Source organism: Argopecten irradians, chromosome 3 (genome assembly GCF_041381155.1).
Source record: "Argopecten irradians isolate NY chromosome 3, Ai_NY, whole genome shotgun sequence".
NCBI lineage: Eukaryota > Metazoa > Mollusca > Bivalvia > Pectinida > Pectinidae > Argopecten > Argopecten irradians.
The window spans coordinates 47277292-47293209 of record NC_091136.1 but is presented as its reverse complement, the minus strand read 5'-3'; the positions used below and the strand labels follow the sequence as shown (position 1 = coordinate 47293209).

The 15918-nt window shown below is 35.5% G+C and overlaps 1 protein-coding gene across 1 annotated transcript in view; it reads left to right on the top strand.

Moving 5' to 3' along the window:
- LOC138318841 (cleavage and polyadenylation specificity factor subunit 2-like) overlaps window positions 1–9927 on the top strand; it is a 199422-nt gene extending 189495 nt beyond the window's left edge. Inside the window, exons 19-20 of the mRNA XM_069261581.1 lie at window positions 7212–7414; window positions 9268–9927. Of these exons, the coding sequence (XP_069117682.1) occupies window positions 7212–7414; window positions 9268–9360 (296 nt within the window). The 3' untranslated portion in view covers window positions 9361–9927. The remainder of the gene's footprint in view (window positions 1–7211; window positions 7415–9267) is intronic.
- Window positions 9928–15918: the final 5991 nt, after the last annotated feature.

Here is a 15918-nt window from a genome sequence, read left to right as displayed (position 1 = left end):
ATGGATGTTTTTAGTGTAGACAGCAGGTAGACTATTAAACTAGTCAGCAAGGATTGATGATATTACAGTACCCTGTACTGGTGAATATGTTAGAGGGAATGTAAATGAGATATTATTTTATACAATGCCGTTACGTAATGGTCAAATTCAAAACCTGTATGAGGCTGATTACAGGCACATTAGATACATGTTCACATGTTGATAAGCTAATGTTGCTGTTATTTGTTTTATTGTTAATTATCAAAAGTTCCCCTGAACTGCTGGTTATAACCATATTACCATTAGATAGTGAGTATAATTACTCACTGAAGGCATGATTATAAGGGTGCTGCTCAGGATATATTCTGTGTGATTACATCATTTATATTGTATCCTATTTTGATTTTGTGGGATGAAGTAGATATAAGGATGGTACATAGCTCTCAAACACTGCTTTTAATTTGATTATTCTGTCAGATTTTCTGTCTGTTTCATGTGTTAGGAGTAAATTAAGGTGTAAAACAAGAAGAAATACTGGAAACATGAAGATTTTTTTGTACTTGTACATATGATAGACTTCCTGCTGTATCTCTAACACTTCAGTACATTGGCCCAGAGTGTGAGATTATACAGAATACATATTGTAGTACAGACTTTATATGAAGGAGTAAGACTTAGGGTTATATACCTATGTACTAGACTCTATATGTAGGAGTAAGACTTAGGGTTATATACCTCTGTACTAACCTCTATATGTAGGAGTAAGACTTAGGGTTATATACCTCTGTACTAACCTCTATATGTAGGAGTAAGACTTGGGGTTATATACCTCTGTACTAACCTCTATATGTAGGAGTAAGACTTAGGGTTATATACCTCTGTACTAACCTCTATATGTAGTAGTAAGACTTAGGGTTATATACCTCTGTACTAACCTCTATATGTAAGAGTAAGACTTAGGGTTATATACCTCTGTACTAACCTCTATATGTAGGAGTAAGACTTAGGGTTATATACCTCTGTACTAAACTCTATATGAAGGAGTAAGACTTAGGGTTATATACCTCTGTACTAACCTCTATATGTAGGAGTAAGACTTAGGGTTATATACCTCTGTACTAACCTCTATATGTAGGAGTAAGACTTAGGGTTATATACCTCTGTACTAACCTCTATATGAAGGAGTAAGACTTAGGGTTATATACCTCTGTACTAACCTCTATATGTAGGAGTAAGACTTAGGGTTATATACCTCTGTACTAACCTCTATATGTAGGAGTAAGACTTAGGGTTATATACCTCTGTACTAACCTCTATATGTAGGAGTAAGACTTAGGGTTATATAGCTCTGTACTAACCTCTATATGTAGGAGTAGTTAGGGTTATATACCTCTGTACTAACCTCTATATGTAGGAGTAAGACTTAGGGTTATATACCTCTGTACTAACCTCTATTTGTAAGAGTAAGACTTAGGCTTATATACCTCTGTACTAACCTCTATATGTAGGAGTAGTCTTGGGGTTATATACCTCTGTACTAACCTCTATATGTAGGAGTAAGACTTGGGGTTATATACCTCTGTACGAGACTCTATATGTAGGAGTAGTTAGGGTTATATACCTCTGTACTAACCTCTATATGTAGGAGTAAGACTTGGGGTTATATAACTCTTTACTAACCTCTATATGTAGGAGTAAGACTTGGGGTTATATACCTCTGTACTAACACCTCTATATGAAGGAGTAAGACTTAGGGTAATATACATCTGTACTAACCTCTATATGTAGGAGTAAGACTTAGGGTTATATAACTCTGTACTAACCTCTATATGTAGGAGTAAGACTTAGGGTTATATACCTCTGTACTAACCTCTATATGTAGGAGTAAGACTTACGGTTATATACCTCTGTACTAACCTCTATATGTAGGAGTAAGACTTGGGGTTATATACCTCTCTACTAACACCTCTATATGAAGGAGTAAGACTTAGGGTTATATACCTCTGTACTAACCTCTATATGTAGGAGTAAGACTTGGGGTTATATACCTCTGTACTAACCTCTATATGTAGGAGTAGTTAGGGTTATATACCTCTGTACTAACCTCTATATGTAGGAGTAAGACTTGGGGTTATATACCTCTGTACTAACCTCTATATGTAGGAGTAAGACTTAGGGTTATATACCTCTGTACTAACCTCTATATGTAGGAGTAAGACTTAGGGTTATATACCTCTGTACTAACACCTCTATATGTAGGAGTAAGACTTAGGGTTATATACCTCTGTACTAACACCTCTATATGTAGGAGTAAGACTTAGGGTTATATACCTCTGTACTAACCTCTATATGTAGGAGTAAGACTTAGGGTTATATACCTCTGTACTAACCTCTATATGTAGGAGTAAGACTTAGGGTTATATAGCTCTGTACTAACCTCTATATGTAGGAGTAAGACTTAGGGTTATATACCTCTGTACTAACCTCTATATGTAGGAGTAAGACTTAGGGTTATATACCTCTGTACTAACCTCTATATGTAGGAGTAGTTAGGGTTATATACCTCTGTACTAACCTCTATATGTAGGAGTAAGACTTAGGGTTATATACCTCTGTACTAACCTCTATATGTAGGAGTAAGACTTAGGGTTATATACCTCTGTACTAACCTCTATATGAAGGAGTAAGACTTAGGGTTATATACCTCTGTACTAACCTCTATATGTAGGAGTAAGACTTAGGGTTATATACCTCTGTACTAACCTCTATATGTAGGAGTAAGACTTAGGGTTATATACCTCTGTACTAACCTCTATATGTAGGAGTAAGACTTAGGGTTATATACCTCTGTACTAACCTCTATATGTAGGAGTAAGACTTAGGGTTATATACCTCTGTACTAACCTCTATATGTAGGAGTAAGACTTAGGGTTATATACCTCTGTACTAACCTCTATATGTAGGAGTAGTTAGGGTTATATACCTCTATATGTAGGAGTAAGACTTAGGGTTATATAACTCTGTACTAACACCTCTATATGTAGGAGTAAGACTTAGGGTTATATACCTCTGTACTAACCTCTATATGAAGGAGTAGTTAGGGTTATATACCTCTGTACTAACCTCTATATGAAGGAGTAAGACTTAGGGTTATATACCTCTGTACTAACACCCCTATATGTAGGAGTAAGACTTACGGTTATATATCTCTGTACTAACCTCTATATGTAGGAGTAAGACTTAGGGTTATATACCTCTGTACTAACCTCTATATGTAGGAGTAAGACTTAGGGTTATATACCTCTGTACTAACCTCTATATGTAGGAGTAAGACTTAGGGTTATATAGGGTTATATACCTCTGTACTAACCTCTATATGTAGGAGTAAGACTTAGGGTTATATACCTCTGTACTAACCTCTATATGTAGGAGTAAGACTTAGGGTTATATACCTCTGTACTAACCTCTATATGTAGGAGTAAGACTTAGGGTTATATACCTCTGTACTAACCTCTATATTGGGTTAGGAGTAGTAAGACTTAGGGTTATATACCTCTGTACTAACCTCTATATGTAGGAGTAAGACTTAGGGTTATATACCTCTGTACTAACCTCTATATGTAGGAGTAAGACTTAGGGTTATATACCTCTGTACTAACACCTCTATATGTAGGAGTAAGACTTAGGGTTATATACCTCTGTACTAACCTCTATATGTAGGAGTAAGACTTAGGGTTATATACCTCTGTACTAACCTCTATATGTAGGAGTAAGACTTAGGGTTATATACCTCTGTACTAACCTCTATATGTAGGAGTAAGACTTAGGGTTATATACCTCTGTACTAACCTCTATATGTAGGAGTAGTTAGGGTTATATACCTCTGTACTAACCTCTATATGTAGGAGTAAGACTTAGGGTTATATACCTCTGTACTAACCTCTATATGTAGGAGTAAGACTTAGGGTTATATACCTCTGTACTAACCTCTATATGTAGGAGTAAGACTTAGGGTTATATACCTCTGTACTAACCTCTATATGTAGGAGTAGTTAGGGTTATATACCTCTGTACTAACCTCTATATGTAGGAGTAAGACTTAGGGTTATATACCTCTGTACTAACCTCTATATGTAGGAGTAGTTAGGGTTATATACCTCTGTACTAACCTCTATATGTAGGAGTAAGACTTAGGGTTATATACCTCTGTACTAACACTCTATATGAAGGAGTAAGACTTAGGGTTATATACCTCTGTACTAACACCTCTATATGTAGGAGTAAGACTTAGGGTTATATACCTCTGTACTAACCTCTATATGAAGGAGTAGTTAGGGTTATATACCTCTGTACTAACCTCTATATGTAGGAGTAAGACTTAGGGTTATATACCTCTGTACTAACACCCCTATATGTAGGAGTAAGACTTAGGGTTATATAACTCTGTACTAACCTCTATATGTAGGAGTAAGACTTAGGGTTATATACCTCTGTACTAACACCTCTATATGTAGGAGTAAGACTTAGGGTTATATACATCTGTACTAACCTCTATATGTAGGAGTAAGACTTAGGGTTATATACCTCTGTACTAACCTCTATATGAAGGAGTAAGACTTAGGGTTATATAACTCTGTACTAACCTCTATATGTAGGAGTAAGACTTAGGGTTATATACATCTGTACTAACCTCTATATGAAGGAGTAAGACTTAGGGTTATATACCTCTGTACTAACACCTCTATATGTAGGAGTAAGACTTACGGTTATATACCTCTGTACTTACCTCTATATGTAGGAGTAAGACTTAGGGTTATATACCTCTGTACTAACCTCTATATGTAGGAGTAAGACTTAGGGTTATATACCTCTGTACTAACCTCTATATGTAGGAGTAAGACTTAGGGTTATATACCTCTGTACTAACCTCTATATGTAGGAGTAAGACTTAGGGTTATATACCTCTGTACTAACCTCTATATGTAGGAGTAAGACTTAGGGTTATATACCTCTGTACTAACCTCTATATGTAGGAGTAAGACTTAGGGTTATATACCTCTGTACTAACCTCTATATGTAGGAGTAAGACTTAGGGTTATATAATATACCTCTGTACTAACCTCTATATGTAGGAGTAAGACTTAGGGTTATATACCTCTGTACTAACCTCTATATGTAGGAGTAAGACTTAGGGTTATATACCTCTGTACTAACCTCTATATGTAGGAGTAAGACTTACGGTTATATACCCTCTGTACTAACCTCTATATGTAGGAGTAAGACTTAGGGTTATATACCTCTGTACTAACCTCTATATGTAGGAGTAAGACTTAGGGTTATATACCTCTGTACTAACACCTCTATATGTAGGAGTAAGACTTACGGTTATATACCTCTGTACTAACCTCTATATGTAGGAGTAAGACTTAGGGTTATATACCTCTGTACTAACCTCTATATGTAGGAGTAAGACTTAGGGTTATATAGGGTTATATACCTCTGTACTAACCTCTATATGTAGGAGTAAGACTTAGGGTTATATACCTCTGTACTAACCTCTATATGTAGGAGTAGTTAGGGTTATATACCTCTGTACTAACCTCTATATGTAGGAGTAAGATTTAGGGTTATATACCTCTGTACTAACCTCTATATGTAGGAGTAAGATTTAGGGTTATATACCTCTGTACTAACCTCTATATGTAGGAGTAGATTTAGGGTTATATACCTCTGTACTAACCTCTATATGTAGGAGTAAGATTTAGGGTTATATACCTCTGTACTAACCTCTATATGTAGGAGTAAGATTTAGGGTTATATACCTCTGTACTAACCTCTATATGTAGGAGTAAGATTTAGGGTTATATACCTCTGTACAACCTCTATATGTAGGAGTAAGACTTAGGGTTATATACCTCTGTACTAACCTCTATATGTAGGAGTAAGACTTAGGGTTATATACCTCTGTACTAACCTCTATATGTAGGAGTAAGACTTAGGGTTATATACCTCTGTACTAACCTCTATATGTAGGAGTAAGATTAGGGTTATATACCTCTGTACTAACCTCTATATGTATAGGAGTAAGACTTAGGGTTATATACCTCTGTACTAACCTCTATATGTAGGAGTAAGACTTAGGGTTATATACCTCTGTACTAACCTCTATGGAGTGTAGGAGTACTAACCATTTTAGGGTTATATACCTCTGTACTAACCTCTATATGTAGGAGTAAGACTTAGGGTTATATACCTCTGTACTAACCTCTATATGTAGGAGTAAGACTTAGGGTTATATACCTCTGTACTAACCTCTATATGTAGGAGTAAGACTTAGGGTTATATACCTCTGTACTAACCTCTATATGTAGGAGTAAGACTTAGGGTTATATACCTCTGTACTAACCTCTATATGTAGGAGTAAGACTTAGGGTTATATACCTCTGTACTAACCTCTATATGTAGGAGTAAGACTTAGGGTTATATACCTCTGTACTAACCTCTATATGTATAGGAGTAAGACTTAGGGTTATATACCTCTGTACTAACCTCTATATGTAGGAGTAAGACTTAGGGTTATATACCTCTGTACTAACCTCTATATGTAGGAGTAAGATTTAGGGTTATATACCTCTGTACTAACCTCTATATGTAGGAGTAGTTAGGGTTATATACCTCTGTACTAACCTCTATATGTAGGAGTAGTTAGGGTTATATACCTCTGTACTAACCTCTATATGTAGGAGTAGTTAGGGTTATATACCTCTGTACTAACCTCTATATGTAGGAGTAAGATTTAGGGTTATATACCTCTGTACTAACCTCTATATATATAGGAGTAAGACTTAGGGTTATATACCTCTGTACTAACCTCTATATATAAAGATCTGTATATACCTCTGTACTAACCTCTATATATAACTCTGTACTTACCTCTGAAGGAGTAAGACTTAGGGTTATATTATACAATTATCGACCTATTTTCAGGTGGATACGGTGAGTTATCAACCCGTGTAAGGGATATATCCCGAGGCCGAGGGTTATATCATTTACGAGGGTTGATAACTTGTTTTTATTATTTGAATTTAAAAATATCAATCCTTGACTCAAAGAACATGCTGTAAAACCTTCTATTTCTATATTGTATATATAAGTGGAAATGATATATATCATAGATTTTTGCCACTGCATACCTTAAAACATTATGATACTAAGACTGGGTTGTGTTACAGAAAAAGAGGATGAGGAAGAGAAGGCTATGGACATCGTTCCTACTCTGGAGTCTGTTCAACCTCACCAGATTGAAGGACACAAAGCTGTGTTTGTTAACGAACCGAAACTCTCTGATTTCAAACTGGTGCTGCTACAGGAAGGTTTTCAGGCCGAGTTCATTGCTGGGGTGCTCATCTGTAATAGTAGTGTGGCTGTCAAAAGGGTAGGTAACTACTGTGTCAGATCATAAGTATTGTAGCTGTCAAAAGGGAAGGTAACTACTGTCATACATTAGTAATGTGGCTGTCAAAAGGGGAGGTAACTACTGTGTCAGCACATTAGTATTGTAGCTGTCGAAAGGGAAGGTAACTACTGTCATACATTAGTAATGTGGCTGTCAAAAGGGGAGGTAACTACTGTGTCAGCACATTAGTATTGTAGCTGTCGAAAGGGGAGTTTACTACTCTGTCAATACATGAGTAGCGAGGCTGTCAAAAGGGGAGGTAACTACTGTGTCAGCACATAAGCAATGTTGCTGTCAAAAGGGGAGGTAACTACTGTGTCAGTACATTAGTATTGTGTTTGTGTAGAGAGTACAGCCCTGAGTTAGAGGGTATTGTGTTGGCTGCTAATATTTAGAGAGCACAAACTAGCCCTTAGTTAGAGGATATTGTAATGGGTTAGAAAGTATAACAGAGATTGAGACGTTTTGTGTTGCCTTAGGGATTGTGATCATTCATTTATCATCAGTAACACATAACATTCAATGTCAGCGAGAAGTTCCGTCTGTCACTGACAACATCCGTCGATCAGCAACAGTCTGATGGTTATTCACCGAAGGGAGATTGTCGAAAATTAATTTATTGCATCAGTAATTGGTCTTTTGGGACTTGCTTTTTACAATAGTTTGATTTCCTCTCTGTTCTTAACAAGGATTTTAATTGAATTTTACTGGAAAGAGTTCAGTTTTCCCTTTGCTGTTGACTTGATTACTCAACAAACACAAACTCATTATTAAATTTTTCTTTCCAAATGGAACTTTTTTTCTTCTTTTTTTTTCAGTCACATGACATTTTGTTTTCTTCTCCCAGATATCAAGTGTTCCTTAAATTTATATTGGGCCATTATTTAGGTCCTGACTCTTAGACATAATAATCACGTTCATTAGCTTAAATTACAGTGACAAAGTCACAATTTAATTTTGTCCTTTCGTTAATGGAATGCTTATACATCAGAATAATCACTTGATTAGGGCTGCTTTGTTTCCACACTCACATCATTTACTTTCCATGGTACATTAAAACTACCATGCTGTATTTCTACTTTCCGCAGTCAAACTTGTACATTAAAACTACCATGCTGTATTTCTACTTTCCGCAGTCAAACTGTACATTAAAACTACCATGCTGTATTTCTACTTTCCGCAGTCAAACTGTACATTAAAACTACCGTGCTGTATTTCTACTTTCTGCAGTCAAACTGTACATTAAAACTACCGTTCTGTATTTCTACTTTCCGCAGTCAAACTGTACATTAAAACTACCATGCTGTATTTCTACTTTCCGCAGTCAAACTGTACATTAAAACTACCATGCTGTATTTCTACTTTCCGCAGTCAAACTGTACATTAAAACTACCGTGCTGTATTTCTACTTTCCGCAGTCAAACTGTACATTAAAACTACCGTGCTGTATTTCTACTTTCCGCAGTCAAACTGTACATTAAAACTACCGTGCTGTATTTCTACTTTCCGCAGTCAAACTGTACATTAAAACTACCGTGCTGTATTTCTACTTTCCGCAGTCAAACTGTACATTAAAACTACCGTGCTGTATTTCTACTTTCCGCAGTCAAACTGCACATTAAAACTACCGTTCTGTATTTCTACTTTCCGCAGTCAAACTGCACATTAAAACTACCGTTCTGTATTTCTACTTTCCGCAGTCAAACTGTACATTAAAACTACTGTGCTGTATTTCTACTTTCCGCAGTCAAACTGTACATTAAAACTACCGTGCTGTATTTCTACAATGATTAACTTGATCAATGATAATTGTGTTGTGTTTATGATTTCAGAATGAAGCAGGCAAAATCCAGCTTGAAGGATCTATATGTGAAGACTTTTACAAAATTCGGGAGCTACTTTATAACCAGTATGCCATTGTGTAGAAGTAGGAATTCCTTCTCATATGGAACTGACATTTCATCATCATGTGGAACTGACATTTCATCATCATGTGCAACCAACAATTCTTCATCAAATGGAATGGACAGGTCTTCATATTGTGGAATGAAGTCTCCATCTTGTGGAACTGACAATTATTCATTTTGTGTAACTGACAATTCTTCATCTTGTCGGACTGACTATTCGTCATCAGATATAACTGACAATTCTTCATCAAATGGAAGTGACAATACTTCATCAAGTGGAATTGACCATTCTTCATCATGTGGGAATGATAATTTTTCATTAAAATTTTCATTTTGTGAGCATTACATATCTTCATCATGTGGAAATGTCCATTTTCACCATGCTGAATTGGCTATTTGTCATTATATGTGGACAATCCTAAGAGTAGATTGGTCTGAAGCCATTCCATCATCACTATATCATGTTTATCATCAGACCACCATGCTTATTGCCATGTCATTCATCTAAATATTGCCCTATAAAGATTTGTAGAAATGGATCGTTATGACGAGATTTTGAAAATTAAATAATCTATTGCCATTGTTCTTTTTTGTTCTGTTTTGGTTTTTCATTTTTTTGTCATTATTCCATTTATTCAGGCTACAGATTTCATTTTTGTTTGTAGACGGGTTTCAGTTTGTCTTGTATGAAGTGGAGAATCTAGGGCAAGATCTGAGGTAAAATGGAGTGGTTTTACGTTAAAAAAAAGTATTAATTATAGCTTTGAAAACACATCTTCATAGAGAGTGGGGAACTACAGGACCAAGGATTAACAGAAGAACATGCATTGTATCATGTTAAGCTACACACTACCATAGCATATTAAGAATAGTATTCATTGATAAAATTTAATCTTAAAAATCATATTGACCAATGACAATGACTGATTGTGTTTCTATAGGAACTGCCACAGAAGAGATGTTTTGAATCAGTCAAAATTCCTATGAGCACATAAAAACTTGTGTGAGATTCAAAGCCAGGCTGTGACCCTGACTTCTAGTCTGTGTAAATGCTGGCAGTCAGAGGTAGAAAAAAATAATACCGACATTTTCAGTGATTTCAATAACCAAATGAAGGAATATTTGCATTATAAATTGAATGTACCACAAAATTCCCAGACGTGCAATTTTCAGACATCATGAAAAAAAAATATATGAACAAAAATTGAACATTGGTTGTTACATGACAAAGATAATTTGAAATTGTCATGGTTTTATTCCTCGGAGGTTCTCAGTAAATAGACATCAATTCTGAAAGGATTAGATTTTATTTAAACTAATGGATAGGAGATATACATTTATAACTAAACTTGGTATGTTGCCAGAGTTTTAATCTACCATTCAATCTACAGTATGAAGAAGAGGAATTATATCTTTTGGCCATTTTCAAGGACACTTGCAGAAATCCATTTACTGTAATATCATTATGGAGATGAGATTTGTCTTATTTCTATAGTGAAAAAGATGAACTGCAATTTCTCCAGTAGCTTAAATATTAAAAATATATTGCCAATCAGATTGTGAAAGTACTGCAGGAGAGTTATTCATATAGATTGCAGGAAAATAGGTTATTACGTGTACGCCTCAATTGATACATTGGATTAAATTGTACTCTTTTCCTGACTATAGAATTTTCCTCGGTTTTCTTTCATGATATGGAGCTTTCAAGTTACTTTGTGGGTAGAAATATATTTGGTTAACCTATAGTACTGTGGTCATGATAATGTATATACACCAGGATCTTTTCAGATGCTCTGGGCTTAACGTTAACTCCAGTATTGTTTCATATAGTCTGGGTTTAACATTAACTCCAGTATTGTTTCATATAGTCTGGGCTTAACATTAATTCCAGGATCGTTTCAGATACTCTGGGCTTAACGTTAACTCCAGGATTGTTTCAGATACTCTGGGCTTAACGTTAACTCCAGGATCGTTTCAGATAGTCTGGGTTAACATTAACTCCAGGATCGTTTCAGATACTCTGGGCTTAACGTTAACTCCAGGATCGTTTCAGATACTCTGGGCTTAACATTAACTCCGGGATCGTTTCAGATACTCTGGGCTAAACGTTAACTCCAGGATCGTTTCAGATACTCTGGGCTTAACATTAACTCCAGGATCGTTTCAGATACTCTGGGCTTAACATTAACTCCAGGATCGTTTCAGATACTCTGGGCTAAACGTTAACTCCAGGATCGTTTCAGATACTCTGGGCTAAACGTTAACTCCAGGATCGTTTCAGATACTCTGGGTTAACGTCGTTTCAGATACTCTGGGTTAACGTTAACTCCGGGGTCGTTTCAGATACTCTGGGCTTAACGTTGTTTCAGATACTCTGGGCTTAACAACATTAACTCCAGGATCGTTTCAGATACTCTGGGCTTAACATTAACTCCAGGATCGTTTCAGATACTCTGGGCTTAACGTTAACTCCAGGATCGTTTCAGATAGTCTGGGCTAAACGTTAACTCCAGGATCGTTTCAGATACTCTGGGTTAACGTCGTTTCAGATACTCTGGGTTAACGTTAACTCAGGGGTCGTTTCAGATACTCTGGGCTTAACGTTGTTTCAGATACTCTGTGCTTAACGTTGTTTCAGATAGTCTGGGCTTAACGTTGTTTCAGATAGTTTGGGCTAAACGTTAACTCCAGGATCGTTTCAGATACTCTGGGATTAACGTTAACTCCAGGATCGTTTCGGATGCTCTGGGTTAACGTTAACTCCAGGATCGTTTCAGATACTCTGGGCTTAACGAGAGGCAATGCTTCAGCAACTTGAAGGCCAATACCTGTATACTTTGTGATTAAAGTGAAATTATTTGTGAGTGAAGATTCATATGTTGTGAGACTAGTAATGAAGGTGGTTTGCAGGCATTGGCATCTCTTTGTTCAGCCAAACTAGTTCATACATACCGGTTTTGTTTAGTATGTTGATACTGACGAGGTAGTACTCTACACTATACAAAGCATGTCTCTTTTACAAACAAAATCAGAGAAAGACGTTGGGTACATATTTACATGCTGATATGGCAGCACCAAATTAAAGGAATGGTGTGACTTTATAAGCAACAGTAAAAATATGAAGATGAAATTTAAGCGCGCCAGACCTGTCACCCCGAAAATGGTTACAAAGTCCATGACATACAGGTGAGATACAAGAAGATGCTAGTATACAGCCATTACAGTTGGCATTTGCTAAGAACCCTATATCTTGTAATCTTGCCTTCAGCCTGTTTCGTATCAGACATTTGACGGTTGATCAGAAGCACATCAGGCACACTTTGCCGCATGCTAATCTGAACATTTTAGAGGTAAATGACTAACCTGTGGACATTTGTTGTTATTGATGAAACATTGATCCATAACTACTCCCTAGTGGTCAGGTAACAGTCTAGACAGTCGAAGTACCATGGATCACCCTCTGCCAACGAAAACATACTTTTCCGTCAGCTGGAAATCTATGGTCTCGATTTTCTGATGTGCTAAAATAGATCATCTTCAAAAGGGACACAATCAATGGCACATACTATGGTAGTTATCAGAAAATTTTGAAATCAAGCGCCGTGGAAAACTTTGTGAAGTTGTGTTGTTCCACAAGGACAATAGCTCTATTCACAGGTATGCCATGGCTGCCATTAACGCCTTATTCGTCGCCATCAGACTTTCATCTATTCCCAACAATGAAAATTGCCATTTCCGGTATCAACTTACAATGATAGACTTACTGAATAGTTAAAGAACTTCTTACTGACGGAAGAGGATTATGTTGACAAACAATGCAATATATCCACTACAAATTCAAACTTGCATATAAGGTTCATAAATCAATAATTGATATCTCGGCATTCGACAATTTAAAGAGCCACTACACAATTTCATCGAAATATATTTTATTTATATCACAGAGCAAGGACATTAAAACGTTTATAATCCCTGCGTCGTCTCTTGTCGATGGATGGACAATTCCTGAAAGATGAAAGATGGGGAATCAGAAACCGTGTCTAAACTCCACTTAGCTCCGTACCCAGCGTATAGACTGTTTACGTGGGAAACCGACGATGTTCAAAGCACTAAATCTCGAAATGTTACACCTGCGACAATTACCAACAATACAGTATAGGTATGACTGATAATTAGTGTAATGATAATGTCAGGTTGTACCTTTCCGTCAACAATACAGTATAGGTATGACTGATAATTAGTGTAAATGATAATGTCAGGTTGTACCTTTCCGTCAAGGTTATGTCACTTAAAATGATGGCCTTAACGTCCGACAGACATTTGCCATCTACGTTTCCGTAAATCAACAAAAGAAAAATTAGGGTACATATATTATAAAAAGTTATCAACTTTCCCCTAATTACACACCCAAAAAGTCCCGAGTTCAAAAGAAATTAATGATTAAAAATTCGATATCCAGAGTGTTTGAATATGCATTTTCAATCGTAGACGATCACGTGACTTTCCAGACCAAACGAAATGGCGTGCCCAGTAAAAGTGTGTCGTTCATGTTAGCAGGAACTTCTACGGAAGAACTTGTTACTTATCATGAACAAGTGAATGTTTTGTTATGTGATGAAGTTAAAGAGTCCCTCAGAACAATATATATACATTAACGTCGTGTAAACAATACTTCCATTCGGTCATTTTGAGTGTTTACTATACGGCGATCGGTTGACTATGCTTTGCCTAATTTCTGGGGGCCACCGGAGGGATTTCTGTGGGAACGGTATTTAAACTTCGTATAAAATACGTGTTGCGATACCATACAACGTACTAGACAAGATAATAAATTGTACAAAAATGTACCAGATATATAAATAATGGTGTTGATAAATAATGAAATAGACAAGACACATCGTACTATATAGAGACGAAAATGGTTTTCTACTCTGGTGATATATTTTAAAATAAATATCTCAGACGATATTTGACTTGCCTTGGATAACCATATAACTTGTTTTATAAAGGTCCAAATGAAATATAATAATAAATCAAGTAAAATAAGCACGGAGAGCAAACTTGACATAATATGCATTTTTGTTCAATGTCATATGTGTATACATATCTATTAGTTAAATAATCACCATGTACCGCCATAAACCAGTATAAAACTTAATACATGTTATTTTATGTATATTTCTGATATTTATGTTGGAAAAGCTCCATGTTCGTTAAAAACATGATGATAAATTTCTGGTGAAACTATAAACATTTGGTTATATGATTTCAAGGATTACAGAAAATTAAAAAAAAAATGGGGTTGAGGTTGCAATAAGGTGGTTTAATGTGTGTTAAAAGTTCTGAATGTCTAACATGCAATTATAAATGTATATATTTTCTGTGTAGATAATGAAGACAGCTCCCTTAGTTAAATTTGTGATGTACATGTACAGATAGCTTGCCAATGAACCATATAGCTACCATATAATATGATGTCCAGCCGTGAATTTGCCTCTGAATCAAATTAATCAGAAACATGCATAATAAAAGACCTAGATGTTTCTTATACAATCATATTCATGCACAAATAGCACATTCATATGCATTGTAGTGTCATGTACACATATTGTGCATTGAATTCTAAGTCAATAGAAAAATGACTGGAGTTCAAAATAGCATCCAGTAGCAAATAAGCTGACCATAGCATGATATTATAATGTCATCAGAGTAATTGCAGTAAAATTCATTTTTTAGTATGTATATAGTCTAACCTGGTGGAAAATCTAACTTTATTAGTTGTATTTTGATAGTTTATCTTTATATATTCAAGCAATCCTAATTCCTTTAGTGTGATCTTGCTCCAAACACTAATTATGTGAAGTTGCTAAGAGCTTGTACATGTAATAGACCTTGATTGACCTGGACTAATTAGAAGTTATTGTCAGTCTATTCCTTTCTAAATCAATCAAAACTTTGCAACTTAAAATAGTCAAAAATGAATAATGCAATTTAACAACATGCATCACAGGCTATTGTCTCTACAGATATATGGATATTCTTATATATATGTGCAATCTGTGTATTACACAACAAGATTTTTTTTTATTACACATAGGGATATATGTATATCTATAGAGCCAATATCTTGAGATTTGACACTGACTTTTGACCCAAATAACCTTTGATCTAGCTCCAGTCTTGTTTGCTATTTATTTTCTGTATTTGAACATTTCTGAAATGAACACTACATAATTAAACAACTCAGACAAATGACATATATTATTTTATTTGGTTTATTGTTCATAAATTAGAATTACATCCTTGTCCCATATAAATTATTCAAAAGTTATACATACTAGGTATGTAAACATGCAATAATCATTATTATTCCTTTTTTCATTTGTGTGAAGAAGAAATGAATAATTTGAAAATATCCTGGTGATAATAGTAAAGAATTATGCTAGGTTTGTTCTGTCCTTCCTTCTTGAAAATAATTTCTTTCTGGTTCATAATGGGTACATTACAAACAGACTTTATTTTTTACTGTCAGTTTTGATCTCAGAGATACATGTAGTTGTTTTTCCCTTTTATTTT